The sequence below is a fragment of the Agrilus planipennis genome, unplaced genomic scaffold, assembly GCF_000699045.2.
Source record: "Agrilus planipennis isolate EAB-ADULT unplaced genomic scaffold, Apla_2.0 scaffold220, whole genome shotgun sequence".
In the NCBI taxonomy this organism is placed as follows: Eukaryota; Metazoa; Arthropoda; class Insecta; order Coleoptera; family Buprestidae; genus Agrilus; species Agrilus planipennis.
The window spans coordinates 63,909-85,434 of record NW_020439189.1 but is presented as its reverse complement, the minus strand read 5'-3'; the positions used below and the strand labels follow the sequence as shown (position 1 = coordinate 85,434).

The window sequence follows — 21,526 nt, the reverse complement described above, 5'->3', positions numbered from 1 at the left end:
CCAAAGTATATAAGTATAATTTTCGAGTTACCAGATTGACTTCAAACTCTTAATCTTCGATTATCTAGTCGCACTTCAAATCTCTATTTTTCTGATAAGAAAAGAATCGCATACAATTGATCTCGTGCTCTACCCAAATAATTCTATGCTCTCAATTTCCAAGTTCGTGGACGTCTCTAAGAGAGCTCCTAGAGTGAAGATTCACTTGTAAACGACGATTGATGGTTTGAGGATGAACCACAATGTGGTGTTAAAGAAATATAAAACTGTTGGGTGTTTCAACCATAGAAATTTTGAAAAATATTCAGTTCAAGAAAATAGCTTTAGACTTTGTTATTCTGTTTTTCAAAAAAGCATCACGAATTTCGACAATTGACACCTATAATTGATGACTTCAATTATGCACAATCGTGTGAAGTACGTACATGGAAATAATTGATATACTTATTCGAAGATAAGATAAAAAGGCATATTTCGAAATAACAAATAACGTTAAAAGCCATATCTATATAAATACACGCGAAGCGAAGACGCATTTTTTTTGCAGTTAGTGAAAATATGATGGACTCAAGTACGAAGGTGTTAAAGAGATCTCAGTCTTTGGGTGTTGAGAAGATGCATATTTCTTCGCGACTACAAAAAGTGAAACAAAATATGAAAAGGTTGGACGTTACTAAGCCCAAGTAAGTTTCAGATTGTACAATAGTTTCTACACTTCTAATATTAATCAAATTCAGTGTCTATCAATGATGATAAGGCGCAGTACGTGTAAATAAATTAACCTAATGATTCCGTCAACGGGAGTTTAGACATAGATACTACTGTCTCTGACCCTACGACGACCGAATATTGGCACTTAAACACAGTCAACACGTCAAAAAATTAGCAATTTTCATATAATATTAATGCGAAAATTAATTTTCAATTTTCCACTACAAAGTATCTCAGGTTAAAGAGGGAATTTTTTTTTTGTTACTATTGACACACCCCGCCGGGAATCGAACCCGGGACCTTTGGCTTTACTCACCAATGTTCTGACCACTAAGCTACGAGAGGTGACACCAGCAACCGCGACAAACCGAGCCTACAAGGTTGACAACAGCAACAAAAAAAATTTTCCTGTTTAGCCTGAGGTAGTTTGTAGTGAATGGAAAATTGAAAATGAATTTTCACATTAATATTTCATATTAACCACTATTAATAATTAAAATGTCATAGCAATTTTTAATTAGAAGTTCCTATTACGCCAACATCTTGAACATAGAAAGTAGTTTCATTCTTGCAGTAGATCTTAGATCTTAATAATCAGAAAAAGAAGAATATTTGATCATCCGTTATCTCAGTCAAACAAATTATCATTACAATATACTAGAACTACGAATACATCTGAACACAACTCAAAATTTTAGATTTAAATAGTATCAGTAATTCTACCGCTCGAAAAATAATATCAAATAATAAAAAGTTGCAATTGACGTTAAACTAGTTAACCATTGTCAGTGAATTCAACGCCAAACAAGTACCTTTGAGAGTGTACAATTATTTATCAATATTATAAACTGCCGCGTGTCCTATAGTTAGTATTTTTTAGGAAATCTAAATCTGATGAATATTTCAAAACGACGCGTATTGTCTATAAAAATCTCATACAAAAATGAAACTTAAAAGAAGCTTACAAAATTTCTTTATTTTTCTTATAAATATATGTTAATGTTTTTTGTTATTGTATGATATCTTAACTAATCAATTCGACGACTTGATATAGATTAAGCAACTACAATAGAAAGCGCAGTAAATAATGGAGATAAGTGTTTATTTATTGTGTAATTGAGAGAGCACGTATTCTAAAACTGTAAAAGTAATTTAAAATTAAATTATGTATTTGCTATCTTTAATAATTGATTTAGTTTATTTATCATTTTAGTAAAGTCCCTATTAATCGAAACACAACAATTCTGTTGTTATTTTTCGCAAAATATATAAAACTTTAATTGCCTTTCAAATTAATTAAAAATTTTATTTTAAACTGAAATAGGCATTAACAAAAATTCTGGCATTAATACGTCCATTAAGATACATGACTTTTGTGATGCATTTCGAATTTTTAAGGAAACGACAAACATTAATTTTTTTATTAAATTAACACAATTTTATACTGAATTCAATTACATACATAATTTTGTTTACGCATATTGTCTATATTTATTACGAAACTTGGTGAAATATTGTTACTACTTTATCTATCTCAATCGAAAATGGGGAAATTGTACTTCAGCCTTTACCTCTAAGCAATATACGATCGATGTAATTGATAAAGTTATGGAGTCAGGGGTCAATATAGAGAGTGACTTTCAGTAATCTAAACTTAATCACCCTGTTCTCGAATTAAATGAATAAAAAATTGATTTGTAAGTTTCAAACGAATTTAAATAGTTCAGTATAGAAAATACCACAACGTGATAGGCATGTTACCATAATCGAATAAATCATCATTGTTTTATTCAATTCATAATATGAACTTTCAAAACTTAAGTGCTTCAACTATTAATGTCACGTATTTAAAAACACCTTCTAGCAACTATTACTACTTTTGTTTAATTATTTGCTTCTATTACTAATTAGTTATCAATGAACACTTTGTCAGTTCTTCGCTCCTTCGCCCTTGCTTTGTGTCGCCTCGAACTCGTTTTCGTACTAACTCATTCAATCTCGCGACAACTATTTATAGAGATTGGCCGTGTTCTAGAATGATCCAATGTATGTCGTCTAGAAACCTACGTATGTTGGGTTGCCTATAAATTATAATTAAAAGTTTTTATAATCAGTAGTTCAGTTTTTTTAATGTCTTTTAATACAGTTACCTAATTTTTAAATAACATAAGGTTATTAATTATCTCTCTAATTATCTCTTTGACATATAGTATAAAAGTCAGCATGAAATACTTCGATTTCTTGTTCTAGTAAGGAAGGATTAAAATCTACTGAATCAAGCGATGTTTTAGAAGAGCTTTTACAATGCGGAGTGTGCTTAGATAGATTAACAGAACCAAAAATGCTCCCGTGTCAGCACACCTTTTGTCTATCATGTTTGCAACTTCATTTGAAGGCAGAAGCTGGCAGAGCAATGAATAAAAGACACACGCCACCAACTGCACAGGAAATTGAAAGTGCGGCACAACAATGCGTAGAGATTAAGTGTCCAACATGCCAGTACAGTTGTTCGATAGACAAAGGAATAGGTGGCCTGGATGTACTGCCCAGAAATCTTTACATCGATTCGTTGTTAAATTTATTACCAAAGCCAGGAACCAAAGATATTTCATCAAAATGCATGTCAACTCCTGCTTCTGCTAATTATAGGATATCTACTGAGATTAGGTGCGCAAAATGCCAGACTCTTTGCAAATTCGACGAGACAAGATGTCAGCATTGCGTTCAGGTATTTAGGAACGAAATAATAATAATTTACTAATAACAATTCACTCTTATACAATTTGAAACAAAGAAAAAAAACTAAACGTTTTGCGGTCTCATATTACAACAGCCAAATAAACCAAAATGTATCTCATGCAGTCATCATCATAAGGTCATCAGTCCTAAGACTGGTTGGACACGTACCTCCACTCTTTCCTATCCTGACCTAAACTTCGCATTTCCCTAAAACTAGAACAGCCCACATCCTTAACTATTTGCGAACAGTAATCTCATGGAGTATACAAAGTTAATTATGGCTTGACTATCTTAGGGTTACCAGTGCCGGTACTTAGCCCCAGGATTTTACCCATAACAAATGTGGTCTCTAAATTTCAGTAGTAGAACCTCCACCTTAAAACTGTCATTTAAATTTCTAATTTCTCTACAATTTTTATTTGAAACTTTTCGTTCTAAAAGGACATACCTTGTCTTCGAGATCTAAAAACCTGGTTTTTGTCAACTTTGAACCTCCCCCATTTGTTAACGCACACTTTTTCGAAGTTTAAAAATATACAGGGATGCTTAACTTTTCTCCGCGTACATCAAGGAACAACTCCCGTCCGGTAACAAATTTATGCCGAGAAAATTCTCTACCGACTGGATTACTGGTTTCCATTAAACTCTTACTTTAATACTTTTGTTGTAAAAAAGCAATATATCGATTTCGGGTTTATCATTGGAATTTTCGGGATTAGTACCGGAGCTTGAAATTTGATAACAAAGTCGCTAATACGTTTTTGGTCTCAGAATTTAGAAACCTTATTTGCGTTTACAACGATGATATCTACACATAAATGAAACTTATATAATATTTTCTTTATTACAAAACCTTGCACAGACCATATCGATGAAGTACATACAATCTCCCAATAATTCGAAATTTAATTTGGGATTCTTTCAAAATATGACCTCTTTGCGTTTTGGTTAACGTAAAATCTAACTTGTTGGATTTTTCCAGCAGATTTATAATTTATTTGTAAACTCAAAAAATTCTCGTGTTCCCTTTATAATTTACCACAACTTTGGATTGAGTTCTTTTTAATAATTGACCACAGCGCACTTAAGCAATGGCAAAAATCTTCGAAAATAAAAAATCTAACCCGTCCGCATTAAATATTATTAAGTTTTCATAAGTGCCTACTTATTTTTTTTTTGTGTTTCAATTTGCCTTTTTTTGTTATGTCCCAATTGATGACGACATTTCCAAATTGTCACTCCTTTTCTGAACAGGTATTTTGTAAAGTATGTTGGACGGAACATATGTCGGAGTTGAAAAAGAATTTAATTTCGTTGGTAAATCAACTTTCCCAAACTCAGTCGAAACTTGAAAACAAACTGGACGACTTCGATCAAAAATGTTCGAACGCAGAGATGAAAATAAAAACGGCCGTAGAATCGAAAATTAACGAGATTAGAAAAGAAGAGCAGCAAGCGTTGGCCAGATGTGGAAAATGTAAAGAAAGTGAAAACAAAGTTGCGCAAATTTTGAAAGGGAAAATAGAAGACGTCAAAAACGATATACAAAAATTGGACTTTGATAATATAGAGAGCGATATACAAAAGGTAGAGTTACTTTCTTACGTAACATTTCAATTGAAAAAGTCAGGTTGAAAAAAATAAAAATGATTCGGTGCATATTCAGTGGATTTCTGGTATAACGGCAACGAAAGGATCACTGTAATGTCGTCGTTATATCCAGAAGTCGGTACAGGTAAAGTTAAAGGAGATACAGACACACACTGTTTTTCTATTTTGAAACAATTTTCGCCTTTTTTTAACAGCAAATGTACATCTGGAAGTCACACTTATTCAAAAGTTTACTATACACAGTTGCTACTCAGAAACAACGGTAAAGGTCACCACACGTGTGGACTATCTGTGTGGATGTAAACAAAAGATAAGAAAGGTCTTTGTGTCTTTAGCGGCTGATTCCGGTCGTTATATCTGCATGGGATTACTACGGATTTGTTGCAAATGAATTCATTAAAAACAGTCGCTACACCCGAACTCTGCGTTACATCCGAAGTCGCTATACCTACTTTTATACTAAACTATGCTTTATATTCAATTGACTGGTAAAGGTCTAGAGGTGGGTGGGATCGAAGGAGGAGGTCTCCCCAACCACTATACCATAAAAAGTTATGGGGGTTGAAAGATGATTATTTTAACAATTTTCATACACTATAATTCAAATAAAATTCAATAAAATAATTATTTTCAAGCGGGTGAAGGTGGGGGATCGAAAGAGGGTGTCACTTGAACAAAACCCGATAACCGAACCTAACCTACTCTATTGATAAAGATATTTAAATAATGTTTTATATAAATTTCTCAATATTGTTTTACCTTTGAATATTGTTTACGAATGACTATATAAATATTTACATGCCTAGAAATGTATAAAAATTGGCATATTTATTAACTTTGAACCCCGATAACATTTTATGGGGGTGAGACCGCCACGAACTTTTTATGGTACATTGACGGGGGAGACCTCCTCTTTCGATCCCCCCCTAGCCGAAGGTGGTGGAGGCCATCATCTAGACCTTTACCAGTAGACTTACATATAACGTCGCTATAGCACAATGGTCGCTATAACAACCAAGGTCGTAATTAATGAAATCCACTGTATATTTGAAACAGAAAATACTTATCTTAAATAGATCAGTTGGATCTCGATCAGAAGCGGCTCGTATATAGGTAATTAAAACTAAAAATAAATCGACTTTTGTTAGTGAATAGATCAAATGAAATCTGTGGGTATTTTTTATATTATTTAACAGGGCCGCATGAGGCAGTTCTGTGCACTATTTCGTATATATGCTCTTTTTACGTGGAAGACGGGATATCTACAAATGACACCCAGCCGTTCGTACGACTTGGTAATGTCAGATTTCCGAGGAAGATGTCCTCGGACCTACCGACTAAAATCCTTATATCTCAGACCTTTCTAGGACCAGTTAAAGTCCTGTTTAGCCAATTGGTAAAAAAGGGAATGGACTTCAGTCTGTAAGTGCCTAGTGTCCTTCAACAGATACCATTATTAATGTTTTTTTGACCAAATTTTTGGACCTTAAGGTACTTCTTTTGTTAGACATTTTATCAGCCTGACTTTTTCAATAACTTAATATTATCAAGAAATTACCAAATTATTTAAAGATAAAATGCGTTACACATGATAAATATTTCACAGGTCGTAACTTTTGTTAATTTTCATCGGGCAACTTCAGCCCTGATTGACAAAGTTGATAAGTGGGGAGAACTGAATGTTCCACTTGAACAAACCCTACACATGAATAGTTTAAACATGGAATCCGAACTATCGGGAAACGCTTCATCCCCTGTACTGGACGACGATATTTTTTGCTCGGAATATAAAACTCGCAATTTTACTGCTAAGTTAATTTGGAACAAATTTCCACGACCAGCTGGAGTCGCTATTGCCCCATGGGCCTCGCATATCCTGTACATTGCCACAACAGATAATAAATCCATTCTGATTATGGACAGAATTAAATTTAAAGTAACGTATCACAAAAATTCCAATTAAGTCAGTAAGGGAGTTTCAAGTATTACGTAAGCAGGCGTGGAGAGAGAGGGGATTATGTATTTTTGTTTACAGAGGGAGTGGTGATAGGGGATGCTATAAATCTTACGTACAAAGAGATCTATCAAATACTTGATAATTTCAAATCATATTAAAGTAAATTTTTGAAGATAGATTTGTATAAAGTCGCATACAGGTCACTGGAGATGTGCAAAATGTTTTTTTAAAAGTATTTAAATACAAATACTTTTCTGATTTGTTATTTCAAATGTAAAATACAAAACAGGTTTCCCTTTCGTATTTTAAATGCTAAATGCAAAATACGTATTTTCAAAATAATTTTCTCAAATAAATACATTTTTGCAGTAGGTTCCTATTTAATTTTCTACATTTACCGAAGTATAAAATATTATTTAAGAAATGTCTCTTTGTCCCTTTTTTAAGCTTCTAATACCTTCAATGGCCAATGTGAACAACTTTCGTTCATCATTTTATATAATGTTTGATCGGTGATACTAGCAAACATTATAACGACAAAAATGTAGTTTGCATTTTACAAATAGAAAAAACGTTCGGAAAAGTATTTTAAATAAACTACAAAATGTTTTTTTCAAAAAAGTATTTAAATGCAAGAGAAAAATAGGTATTTAAAATGCAAATACTTCAAAAAAAATCACATCTCTGCTGATCACTTACCCGACTGGAAATTAGTTCAATATAGGGTCCGATCCTAATCAGGATTGCCTGAAGACAGATGAGGATTAAATCAGGCTTCCTAATCCGGATATGATTAAAAACCGTCACGCCTTATAAAATCAAGGCTCAAGGGATAGGGTACTGTTCCTTGATCAGAACTGATCAGATTGGCGTATCACGGAAAACCTGATCCGGGTCTGATCATAATCCAGGTTCCCTGAACTAATTTCTAGTCGGATATTTATATCGATATCAATAATTTCATCGTTATGTTTTAACGTCGAATTTCAATGAAAGTATTAAAAAACTTTTTATGCCTTAACATTGTGGAAATTTTCTTGATAGGGGAGAACTAAAATCATGAATATCGTGCTTACGTAAAACTTGAACGCTCCCGTACATATTAATAAAGAATGTAATAAGAAGTACTTATAAAAGGCATCAAGACTTGAATGCTCAAATAATCTCTGAAATAAAATAATTCGAATAAAATGTGGTCTATATTGTCGAAACTGCCAGACGCGGATCGCGATTTCGATCTTTTTGGATCTCATCAGCGCGGCGCAGTCAGCTCCGACAGAACACAGACCAACTTTTACCTGCTGTCTTAACAGCGCGTTTTAGAAAATACCACAAATGGCGCGGTAAACGCCATCTGTAGCACGATGCTACATTTGTGCATACGTAATCCTAAAATGTAGCATCGTGCTACAGATGGCGTTTACTGCGTCATTTGTGGTATTTTCTAAATCTCTGAAATGTTACTTGTTACTTGATTTTATTTATTGTGACATCAATGCACAAATTGTGGAGGAGACTCCTACATGTAACATTTAAAAATTATTTTAGAATTTATTTTCCACAATATCCATAAAAGAATTCCAAATAAACTAAGTGTTACAATTTTAAAAGGTTATTGGTAAATTAACTTCGGAAAATATGGCATGTCCCTATGGCGTAGCATGCAGCAAAACAAGGGGTGAAATTTATGTGACAGATAAATGGAACCACTGCATTCACGTGTTCTCCAGTACTGGTGATTATATCAACGTCTTGTCGAGTAAAGGCACTTCGGAAGGGAAGTTACTTAGTCCTGAAGGAATAGCCGTTTGTCCAAACAACGACCTTGTCGTTTGCGATACTGGAAACGACAGGGCCGTTATTCTCAATCCGGACGACGGCCACGAAGTTCTGTCACTCGGAAAAATCGACAAACGAACGGGACTGCAAGCCCCTACAGGAGTTGCAATTTATAAAAATCAAATAATTGTTGCAGACAGCGGAAATAACAGGGTAAGAACCCAACGGTTGCAATAATAAAGATTTTACACAGAAACACATCGGGCTGGATGATTTATATCTTGCAATCTTAGTAATAAATTAAGAATAAAACAAGACGTTTGAATATTTCAATAGAAATCGATTGTACAATACTTGTAATATTTTGGTGATATTTGAAATAATAACGGCCAACTGCTTACCTTCCAGCCCTGTAACCCTTATAGAGAACATTAGGTGCCACCCTGTCCTTTGATCTCGCTTTTTGTCTGTGTCTCTTTTATCTCTTTGTCGTTTAGTTTTGTTAATGTTCCATGGCATAGGAAAGTGGAGTTCGGCGTTTCTTAAACTGGGTTCTTGGGAACCCCGAGGTTCCGCTAATCTTATGAGCCTTTTTCATAATATTCAAGGTTAAACCATGAAAATTAGCACTCCACGAAGGAATCCGTTTAAATAATGTTGCGTTAAAACTATACCGTTAAGGCAAACGGGGAACTCCATAAAAAAGTGAGCATTAAAAAGTGTTCTACCTATCAAAACGTTGATTCAGTTCTAAGGAACATCAACATGATGTAAATGTTTGGATGTTTTTTAACAGCAGGTTGCAAACATTCTGTAAACATTTCCAGAAGTTCAATAATTACTCATAAATTAAAGTTTTGGTCGTCATCATCATAAGGTCCTATAAGACTGGTTGGACACGCACCTCCACTCTTTCCTATCCTAAGCTAATCTTCGCATTTCCCTAAAACTAGAACAACCCATATCCTTAACTATTTGCAAACAGTAATCTAATCTAGATCTACCTCTACTCCTCCTAACTACCGCTTCTGCTTGCAATATGTCTGACTAGACCTTCATGCCTGACAAAGAGTCCTACTAACCTATCTCGCCTATTTCTTATTGACTTCCTTAGAGTCCTCTGTTCTCCTACTCTTTCTAATACCTCTTCATTTCTAACCTCTATCCACTGTATCCTCATCATTCGCCTGTAACACCACATTTCGAACGCTTCTAACTTTTTCTTTTAACCTGGTTCTGGTAAATTTTAAAAACTTAATTCGCAATATTTACTCCTTTAGAAATGCTAAATTTCTTATCGTATATAATTTGAACAGAAAAATTAATAGTACCATCATTACTTATAATATTTATAGAAGCATGTTATATTTTTTTGAGCCTGTCCTTACCTAATGTCTAAGGACCATTCATTTTCGTCACCTGCCTGTCTATGTATGTACGTCTCGCCTGTCTGTGATTCTGTATGTCTATTATCTTATCTTTTTCTTACTGCATATTTATTGCAAATTAAATATTTTACACATTCTGCTTTCGCATCTCATATAGCTTCAACGCGAAAGGGATTTAGCCTAAGATGATATTTGATATTCCTGTCCCATTCGTCATTCCACTTTTCTTCGTTGCCAGGAATGTAGATAAATTTTGCTGTTTTAATTTTTAGGTTAAATTATTTTCGTTAGATGGTCAAAAATTGTCTGAGTTTGGAAATAAGTCACAGTTTCAATCTATCGACGCCATAGCGACTGATCCAGACGGTTTTATATTAGTAGGGGATGCCGGAAGTGGGCGCTTAAAAATATTTTCGCCTGATGGACTACTCATACGGTCGGTTGGAGGATCTCAGGGTTCCGATAAATTTTCTTGCATTTCTGGAATCGCTGTTACACCTGATTTGGATATAGTAACTACCGATTCCAGAAGTAGGAAATTGCAAATATTTTGAATAACTATTTTATTGTTATTAAAACTGATAACTAAATAACAAGTACATGATAAGAAACCCTAATAAAAAAGATTTCAAATTCTTACATGAACCATAATATGTATTTATATACGTCATAAAGACTATGAAAAGAAAATGGTATTAGCGTAATAAAATATAGTTAAGTATTTACTAATAAAACGTGCTGTTAAATGCAAACTGGGATTGAAATAAATTTAAGTGAAGATATGTAAATAAAAATAATTTTTGTAAATAATTATCATGAGCTATCAACTGCTAAAGTATCTTTTTTATTTTCTTTTGCATTCTTCCATTATCAATATCAAACTATTGTTTTGTCCTTTTAATCCTTAATTAAATCATAAAATCGTCAAACTAAGAAAACTTAAGTTTGTGTATTAGGGGTTGTATTAAGAAATCGTTAAATACCTATTTTATTATTTGTTCTAAAGAGTTTTTAATCCAAGCTGATAACGCAGGAGTTACTATTTTTCCTACAAACGTTTCACCGAAAAAATCTTTTCTTTCTTAGTAGACTTCTACCACCGCTTTAGAAGTACTTATGCGTATTTTATGTTTGAATATAGGGTTATTGACCATGAGTGTTATTCTGACCTCGATCTTCAGCAATTTGTGGGTCAAGTAATTGTTTTAAATGCATACGTATGGTAACAGTCGAAAACTTTATAATCGGAAAAACTCTTGAAATTGATTCAAGATTATTTAAAGATCCAGTCATTTTTTTTTTTTAAGAGCAATGGAAAGGGTGAAAAATTTTGAAATCGAAAATACTCTCAAAATTGATTTGCTCTTAATTTACGAGAAATTATTTCCGAAAACACAATTTCCCCACCCTTTCCACTGCTGTGGTAAAAATTTCCACTTCCAAATGGCAAGCCAATGTCCTTGAATATAAAGTTACATTCACATTCAAGGTCACCAGCTGATTTTGCCTTTGGAAGAATACAACCTTTGTATAAAACATTTTCCAAAATAATGAGATATTTCATTGTCTCGAGAGATTTTACACAGAAACACATCGGGCTGGATGATTTATATCTTGCAATCTTAGTAATAAATTAAGAATAAAACAAGACGTTTGAATATTTCAATAGAAATCGATTGTACAATACTTGTAATATTTTGGTGATATTTGAAATAATAACGGCCAACTGCTTACCTTCCAGCCCTGTAACCCTTATAGAGAACATTAGGTGCCACCCTGTCCTTTGATCTCGCTTTTTGTCTGTGTCTCTTTTATCTCTTTGTCGTTTAGTTTTGTTAATGTTCCATGGCATAGGAAAGTGGAGTTCGGCGTTTCTTAAACTGGGTTCTTGGGAACCCCGAGGTTCCGCTAATCTTATGAGCCTTTTTCATAATATTCAAGGTTAAACCATGAAAATTAGCACTCCACGAAGGAATCCGTTTAAATAATGTTGCGTTAAAACTATACCGTTAAGGCAAACGGGGAACTCCATAAAAAAGTGAGCATTAAAAAGTGTTCTACCTATCAAAACGTTGATTCAGTTCTAAGGAACATCAACATGATGTAAATGTTTGGATGTTTTTTAACAGCAGGTTGCAAACATTCTGTAAACATTTCCAGAAGTTCAATAATTACTCATAAATTAAAGTTTTGGTCGTCATCATCATAAGGTCCTATAAGACTGGTTGGACACGCACCTCCACTCTTTCCTATCCTAAGCTAATCTTCGCATTTCCCTAAAACTAGAACAACCCATATCCTTAACTATTTGCCAACAGTAATCTAATCTAGATCTACCTCTACTCCTCCTAACTACCGCTTCTGCTTGCAATATGTCTGACTAGACCTTCATGCCTGACAAAGAGTCCTACTAACCTATCTCGCCTATTTCTTATTGACTTCCTTAGAGTCCTCTGTTCTCCTACTCTTTCTAATACCTCTTCATTTCTAACCTCTATCCACTGTATCCTCATCATTCGCCTGTAACACCACATTTCGAACGCTTCTAACTTTTTCTTTTAACCTGGTTCTGGTAAATTTTAAAAACTTAATTCGCAATATTTACTCCTTTAGAAATGCTAAATTTCTTATCGTATATAATTTGAACAGAAAAATTAANACGATTTTCCTGCTTTTCCATTTTTACGAAAACCACAGAGGCGTCTTGTTCAGCGTGCTGTCAAACCTACACTAGCAAGGAGATCGGGCTGAAACTATAGCTACAAGCTATCCAAGGATGGTACTATAGAATGTCACCTCAAGGTAGGCCTAGTGGCGTCATCTCTTGGTTAGGCCGGAAACTTATCAATCCACCCTCGTATATTTGTATTTGACGCATCTGAAGCGATAACAAATATACAGATACATGATCCATATTATAATACGTCTAACACAGGTTATTGTTTTGATTTTGTATAGAATTTCACGTTTCCATTAGGCCCTATTTAGGAATGGAATCGCCACTATTGTATTACCTTCTGTTTTGATTTTGTATCTTCCCATAACATAATACACTGAATGTAAGGTAGGTAAATGAATTTCATTGTGAAACTAAAAGCCTGATTGAAATATATCTGTACATTATATATGTATAATCACCAGTGGCGTGGCGTGGCGTGCCTTGGAGGGGCCCTGTTTCAAAATTAATTGGGCAGCCCAAATGAAGGGTGAAGATTTCTCACAAAAGAAACAAAAATGCTTGCATTGAATTAAAATAAATATTTATTGATTATATGTTAACGCTTCCACATTGAAATTGAGCTAGCCGAACAATTCAAAATAAATATACACTTTTCTTGCCTTTTTTTAGGCAAATTGATTTATTAAAATAGCTGAAGACGATTTAAGTGTTTCTAAAATTTCTGCCTCTATAGACAATAGTGACGAGTCTGACAGCCGTTCCTACCCCATCGAAGTCCTTAGGTTAATTTTTTATCAGTTTTAATTTTGAAAAACTTCTCTCAGCTGTTGCGATTGTAACTGGAAGGGTCAAAAATAGAAAGCATGTTGTTATTACCTTCGGAAAAGTGGATGCAAGGCTACTGAATTTTATCAGCAATAATTCTATGAGTTCCTTAATGGAATGAATTTTTTGAATTTGAACTGAGATGTCTTTACTGTATTTAGCCGATAGTTTTCCGGAAGCATTTTTTATCATTTTGTTTGAAGAAGATAGGAGTTTCTCCGGTTGTAATACTTCGAACATATTACTCAGGTCATAAAGGCTCTGAAATATTTGTTTAGTTTGAGAAATTAATATATCTAAACAACAATGGTATACATTGAAATATGATTCCAGGTCTGAAATTCACTCATCTTGTGATAACTCATAAAAAACGCTTCTTTATCTTTCGCCTTTTATTTTTAAAAACAGTTGTTACCCCCCACTCTTTTGCTAAATTTCTGGACTTATTGACTTAAACGGGGAATCCCGCAATAACCGATGCAGGATGTTGCCAACTTTTAGGCACACGCTTAACACGGGAAAAAAAGATTACTTTTTTGACTTTCTCGTTACTGAAGTGAAAACTTTATAAGCACGTATGATAGCTCTTTTTATATGTTTTTTCCCCGGGAGCACGATTAAGTGACATTGTGGATAACATTTTACTAATTTTTGTTTACACACGTTAGGGGCCTCTGTAGCCCGGAGGCCCCGTATCATTGATACGCCCCTGATAATTACATGCATAGCTTCTTGAATTTCTCTAATAAAATATATATATACAAACATCGTATAAAAGACAAAGTGAATTGTAGTTCTTTCTTCATTCGTAGAAATTTCCACTAATGACAAATACGTTTGCTTATTGTAAAAGAAAATTAATAATTGTTTGTTAGATTGCTATATACCTGCAGATACAGTAATGTTTAAATGCGACAGCAAGAGGATTGGACGAACATTAAGACAGTATGCGAAAAATTGTTCTCTCCATGGTCTACACTATATCGTTGACCAAGATGTTAACTATTTCAAGAGGTAAACCATAATTAATAATGTAAATGTTCTAATTTAATTTCATCAATTCATGGGGTTCGTAAATTATGAGAGAATCGACAGTAGAGTAACTATAGATTTAAGATATCAATCAATCAAGACGATTCAATTGACAATTTATTTTTCGATTTTGGATGAAGATTTGGTTTTATCTGATTATGGAGTCATCTGCTTAAAACATAACTAGCTAATTCTCGCTGAATCACACTTGTACATCATTTCGTGGTTGTCGCTTATTTTACGATGAGGCAGAAGTAAAAACTTCCTGTCATCTCCAGCATATATTTCGCATGTATAAAAGCGTTAACTTTTACTTTACTTTAACTATAATTTAATAGGAACATCGTGATCCATTTTTATTAGAGATAAAGACGAGGCATTCATATTATTTATATATAAATGTCGCCCAAGAATTTTAAAAATCCTAAAAGTTTCTTTAACGTAATATTTTTGACCGCGCTTTTAAAAATGAAGGATTGTTTGTTCTTTAGCGACCAGCTTATTTCAAAATTTGTAACTAAAAATGTAAACAGATATTACATACAAGTGATGTAATGACATAAAGTATATATATTGCTAACTATGTTCAGGACTTTCTCCATGGGAGAGAATTGATAAACATTTTTAATATTTTATCATCATCATCATAAGGTCGTCAGTCTAAGACTGGTTGGACACGCATCTCCACTCCTTCCTATCCTAAGCTAATCTTCGCATTTCCCTGAACCTAGAACAACCCACATCCTTAATTATTTGCGAACAATAATGAAATATAGATCTACCTTTACCCCTCCTAACTGCCTGAGAAGGTGTTCCATTTTATAAAAAAAAAAAAGAAAAACGCCTTCTGTTCGTAAAGCTAGGTTTCCACCGGAATAACATTAAAGAACATTTTTGAAAATATGGTGGCATGTAGTTATATGGTAATGTCCAAAATTTTATAAGAATTACTAGCATCGATGTGCATTAATCATTTGTTGAAAAACGCTTAGAATAGAAAAGGATGGCACGAATCATAGACAAACTATTTATCCTGTAATTTCTTGCAACAGACAACTATCGCCTAGATTGTTGGCAAGTTCCCTCATTGTTTCCACCGCGGTAGCAGATCACATTTGTTTTTTGCCGTGACGAAACATAAAGAAAATTTTATAAACTTTGTAAAACATGTTCGGGAACAAACAACAGCAAAGCAAATTCTTCAATGTTCTTCGGATGGAAACCCAGCTTTATTTTAATAATGATCAGTTATTGCTAGGTTTCCTTCCTTTTTGTTCATATTTTAGAGCTTTCTATGCAGTATTCTTTGTGGGATGCTTGTATGGGACCGTGATTGGAATAATGTACTCGTACAATTCTTTTGTGTATAATTCAATCAGCTTCGTAACCGAAACGACTTATCTAAATTGGAACACAACATTTCCCGCAGTAACGGTTTGTGAAATGACCAATACTGAAGTTTCATTCTCGGATGAGTAAGTTATTGTTCATAGAAAACTATCTAAAAATATTATATATGTTACCGGAAATGTATGAAATCTAAGAGTTGTATACAATTCCGAGGCTATTTAGGAAATCTATAAAATATTGTTTCAAATAAAATAATTCGAACTGGTCTGTATTCTGTCGAAACTGCCAGACGCGGATCGCGATTTCGATCTTTTTGGATCTCGTCAGCGTGTCGCAGACAACTCCGACAGAACACAGACCAACTTTTACCTGCTGTCTTAACAGCGCGTTTTAGAAAATACCACATTTGTGGTATGAGCTACGCCGGGATTCGTTTTGGCAAGTAGATATCCATATATTTAAATGGACCTTGTTAGAGCATACGTAATCCTAAAATGTAGCATCGTACTACAGATGGCGTTCAGCACGCCATTTGTGGTATTTTTAATTGCCGCAAGTGAAAAAGTCGGAGGCCACCTCTCGATGGTTCAGCTGTACCTACATTTATACAATGGAACTTGGTTATAATAACATCGGTTGTAACGACAACCCTGATATAACGTCAGTTTTAAGTAGTTCCTCAAAATTACCTAACGCTAATGATAATAATCTCGATAATAACGGCAGCAAATAATATTTATTTTTTCAGAAAAATATTTTTGTTGAACGCAAATAGTACCTACTAATTATTTAGTTTTCAAAAATTAATACTGTTAGTTATTTCCGCGACAATTCGCCATTTCATTTTGAATTTATTTTGGTTATAGGACAATTGAAACAGTTTTTATGTTAATTACATTCTTTAAATGTTTAAGATCGCTTCAATGCTTAGAATTCTTTAACATATGGATGTCGTTTTTTGACGAACTATTTAGCGCGGGATACATAACATTTTCACGATCCGTTTTTTGTTAGAGAACCTCCGAACGATGATTCTGTTGTTCAGGAATTCATATCAGACATAATATTATTCACTGGAAGTTGCTACTCGTGCGCTGAACCATGTCAAGAATGCAAGCGATTGAATTTCAGTGATCTTGTCAGACGGGTAAGTACCTACCCCTATAGTTGTTTTGCTTTTGTTCTTCGTTGAAAGCTCTGTATCTAATAAAAGTACCGATGTAAGATGAACGAATTATTCCTTACAAAGGATCGTCATGCAAAGGAAATTTCTTGAATACTAACTCTATCGCCAAACAAAGTAGTGTTCGAATTTTATTATGATGAACTGTAAAATAGTGCAAACTAATTTTACTATTAATAAAAACGGACAGACAGACACACGAGTGACATACAAAACATTAATTTTCCTGCAATCTATTAACTAGTTATTAACTATTTTCTGTATTTTTTTCAAAATTTTAGGTTCAATAGTTTCGGCGAGGTGTGGGAATTATCAATTTTCATTTATTTATTTATTATTATTAATAATTCTTTAAGGTTTCCGTTTTTCATTTGGACATACGGAACCCTAAAACAAACAATTTTCGATTATTATTTAATGGAAAAAATACGGCTTATCAGTGTAGTTTAAAAAAAAAAGACCCTTAGGCTAACTTTATGCATTAGAAAAGCATCTGTGTGATTTTGTAGTATCGCAAGAATTGTTCGTCCCTTCTGTCTAAATGTAAATGGAATGGAGAAGAATTTAATTGTTGTGATAAGTTCTTACCTTTAGAAACAGAATATGGCGTCTGCTTTTCTTTGAATTCACTACATACAAGGTAAAAAACATGATGAAAAGTCAATAATATTTTTTTAATTAGATACGAATTTTCTAGTATAACTCTAATTAATTTAAACAGGGCTCATGTACATACATACAACCAATTTATTTGACTCTGTAACTCTCCATGCCCACTGTAGGTAACTTGTGATATGAATTACAAATATCACCGTTTTCATACTGCTTATATTACCTACCATTAATCGACTGTAATACGTCGGATTCCTGTTGTATATGTATATACTTATACAGTTACCGAACATTCCCAAATTTTTCGAAAAACTTCTAGTAAGATTAATTTATTTTATAAGTCATTGCGTATGTCGCTGCGTATGATTTTATGACCCGGGACTATCGGCTTTCAATAAGGCAAACGTGTCACCGTATCTATCGGCACCTCAGGCATACGATTATAACAGTTATGTCAAATACTAATGATTTGCCTTTCGTTTTAAGTAAATCATCTAATTCGCCTTCTATTTTGAAATGTGACAGAAAGTCGGGGCCTGGAACACTAGAGATTTTAGCCGTAGATGATATTAGGGTAGGTACTAAAACCAGAAATGCCTTACATGTTCCAGTCTCTAATACGTACTTACTCCTATCTTTGTAGCTGTATTTTCACGCCCCGGAAGACGTCCCGTATATAAACTCAGATCCTGAACTAAGAAAGGATATCGTTCTTGGAGAAAGCTACAATATTTCGTTCACTGTAAGTGAAAACCTATTTTGAAGCTCCGAGTCTCGTAACGCTTTTATGCAAATAGGATTTTCTCCTACAGGGAAATTTTTTGACAATAAATTTTAATCACAGGTTACTGAGATTTCAAACGACGAAGGTGTAAAGTATTTACCAGTAGAGAGGAGACATTGCAGGTTCCCCAATGAATTACCACCGGAAATAAAAGTACATAATTTTTATAGCTACTCATCGTGTATTGTTCAGTGTCACGCAGACGCTCATTACGAATTCTGCAACTGCACGCATCATCATATGCCTTATTTTAGTAAGTAACGAAAACGTTAATAATAACGGAAATTTTGCCCTTCAGTCAATGTTGTAAAATACACCAAATAGCGTAAATATACTTGTTTGACCAAAAACAGCAGGTACTGCAACTGTTGGGAACATTAATTTTTAGAATTAACATGATTAGTATCTTTGGAACTTTTGCTGTTTTATACATACAGTGCAAACTCTATATAACGACACTTAAGGGACTGAACACTTTTCGGCGTTATAAAGAGTGGTCGTTAAATGGANTTTTAAGATGTACAATATTGTAGTACATTATTTTGATCTATCTCATAGGGTTCAGCCAGCGTTTGCAATATAAGAGCAAAAAATGTGTTTATTTACGACATCACATTAGAAACCTCTAAAATTATCAGTATTTCCCTACTACATTATGCATGTATTATACATATAAACCTTCCTCTTGAATCACTCTATCTTTTAAAAAAAACCGCATCAAAATCCGTTGCGTAGTTTTAAAGATTTAGCATACATAGGGACATACAGCGGGAAAGCGACTTTGTTTTATACTATGTAGTGAAGAGCGTTTATTTTTGCAGCATTTTTCTATTTTGAATTTCTGATTTTGTTTATTGAACTTACAGAAATCTTAAATCGATTACGTTCGAAAGGTTTCGCCCGACTGGGCTTGGAATGTGATTGCATTCCGTCGTGCGAAGAGCCCGAATACAACATTGTGCTGATTACGAAGGGGTAGCTATTTTAGTTTTGTTTGCCTATTATATGCTATCTCTGCGTAAATTAAATTATAATTAAAAACGAGCAATGCAAACAATTATTTCTGATATTAGTCTTGCTTTAACAAATGAAAATAATAGTCATTGTCGTTAAATAGAGTGAGCGTGACGCTATATAGAGTGCAATATTGTATAGAAAACAATATAAACCAACCAAAGTCAAGCCATTTCGACGTTTTAAGGAGTTTGTCGTTAAACTGAGTGACGTTATAAAGAGTTTACACTGTATTTATAAGTATCACGATGCCTTTTTTAATCTTAAATTTTCGAAACTTAAGTATCCTAAACTTAAAATATATATGTACGTATGGGTCTCTTCGTTAATGATAATCTTGTTATTTCCACTTTTCAAGATAAAAAAGGATATTGCAACATAGACGGTTTAAACTGTCTTACCGAAAAATCAGGTAAGTAAAACAGTTTTTACTGACATAATTAAAAATGTATGTACCCACTGAATTCAGAGTCAAATGATACGTTTTTGAAAAACATTAGTCAAGACGTCCATTTGTAGGTACCCATTCCAGCGTATATGGAAGAAGTCAACCTTTGATCCATTTTAGCGACAAATACTGTATTTTGAGTATTCCCCATGAGAGAGAGAGAGAGAGTGTGGAAAGTCTCCTGGGGGGGGGGACGAAACTATTACCCATCGTAACATAACCCTTCCTACATTATCGAATATTACACAAATTGACAATCTAAGTACAGGTTAAACGAGGCTTCAAATACAAATACGTTTGTTGTTAAAATTGGTCAAAGGCTAATAGGCGAAATACGTCATCATCATCATAAGGCCATCAGTCCTAAGACTGGTTGGACACGCACTTCCACTTTTTCCTAACCTTAGTTAAACTTCGCATTTCCCTAAAACTAGAACAGCCCACATCCTTAACTATTTGCGAACAGTAATCTAATCTAGGTCTACCTCTACCCCTCCTAACTCCTGTTTCTGCCTCTAATATGTCTCTGACTAGACCTCCATGCCTGAGAAGGTGTCCTACTAACCTATCTCGCCTATTTTTTATTGACTTCCATAGAGTCCTCTGTTCTCCTATTCATTCCAATACCTCTTCATTTCTAACATTTTCTACCCTTGATATCCTCATCAAACATTAACCTTTAACAACCTTTTTCGAAATGCGTACAGAATAAAATTTAAAAATATTAAGAAGTTATGTTTCTATTTACATACTTATTTAGTCAGTCTAAGTATTTACTAACTACCTTTGTATGTAATTATTTAAAAAATGTGTTCATTTCGATTACCGTTGACAGTTGCGCGCGCAATTTCCGTTGCATGCCGAAATAAGTGTAACGTCAAGAATTCTATGACATTTTTATAAGGAAGAAGTGTTACTATTAATTACGTTATTGCAAGGTACAGTGAGCAAAGGGATGGTAGCATCTCCTGTCTAACGTTTGTATAAAAGTGATAGACACTCCAGAGTTAATAAGCACTTCATCACGAACTCGCTTTGTCTTTATTATTTGAACCGTGCTAAAGTAATAAAGACAATGCCAGTTTCTCCTTCGTCTACCAAATAAAAATTAATTACATGTTTCACTTCTTCAAAATTAATAGGTTATTGTCTGTTGTCGGTGATGAATTTCTTCGGTTCCCTTTCCTTTTATATTTTATAAGTTTACTAGTGACCCGCTCCAGCTTCGCATAGGTGCAATGCTGATACTAAATATATCTTTGTTTTGTTTAGATTATTATCGAAAAGGGGAAATCTTCAAAAGATACCTACTGAACATACTAAATATACTATAGAATGTCTTTATATACAACATTCACAGTTTTTTTGTCATTAGACAATACAAACCGGCCTCCCGGCCGGTACCGCCGCAAC

General features: G+C 33.9%; 2 protein-coding genes across 2 annotated transcripts in view; both read left to right on the top strand.

Annotated features, from left to right (window-relative positions):
- The first annotated feature begins 500 nt into the window (after window positions 1-500).
- Window positions 501-10,830, top strand: LOC108739183 (RING finger protein nhl-1-like). The gene is made up of 6 exons (XM_018472957.1): window positions 501-683; window positions 2,962-3,439; window positions 4,705-5,037; window positions 6,668-6,997; window positions 8,630-9,010; window positions 10,458-10,830. Exons 1-6 carry the CDS (start codon window positions 559-561, stop codon window positions 10,737-10,739), a joined length of 1,929 nt encoding a protein of 642 aa, XP_018328459.1. The 5' UTR covers window positions 501-558; the 3' UTR covers window positions 10,740-10,830.
- A 3,677-nt stretch (window positions 10,831-14,507) lies between these two features.
- The window catches only part of LOC108739166, a 65,528-nt gene continuing 58,509 nt past the window's right edge, over window positions 14,508-21,526 (top strand). Inside the window, exons 1-7 of the mRNA XM_025978066.1 lie at window positions 14,508-14,704; window positions 16,009-16,197; window positions 17,087-17,219; window positions 17,765-17,895; window positions 18,354-18,441; window positions 18,511-18,609; window positions 18,712-18,904. Of these exons, the coding sequence (XP_025833851.1) occupies window positions 14,592-14,704; window positions 16,009-16,197; window positions 17,087-17,219; window positions 17,765-17,895; window positions 18,354-18,441; window positions 18,511-18,609; window positions 18,712-18,904 (946 nt within the window). The 5' untranslated portion in view covers window positions 14,508-14,591. The remainder of the gene's footprint in view (window positions 14,705-16,008; window positions 16,198-17,086; window positions 17,220-17,764; window positions 17,896-18,353; window positions 18,442-18,510; window positions 18,610-18,711; window positions 18,905-21,526) is intronic.

Bases quoted from the DNA above. Each gene is read 5' to 3' on its own strand.
- LOC108739183 (XM_018472957.1), top strand. From the start codon at position 559: ATGATGGACTCAAGTACGAAGGTGTTAAAGAGATCTCAGTCTTTGGGT. The intron at 3,440-4,704 runs GTATTTAGGAAC...TTTTCTGAACAG, and splicing joins GATGTCAGCATTGCGTTCAG to GTATTTTGTAAAGTATGTTG. The intron at 6,998-8,629 runs GTAACGTATCAC...CAATTTTAAAAG, and splicing joins TGGACAGAATTAAATTTAAA to GTTATTGGTAAATTAACTTC.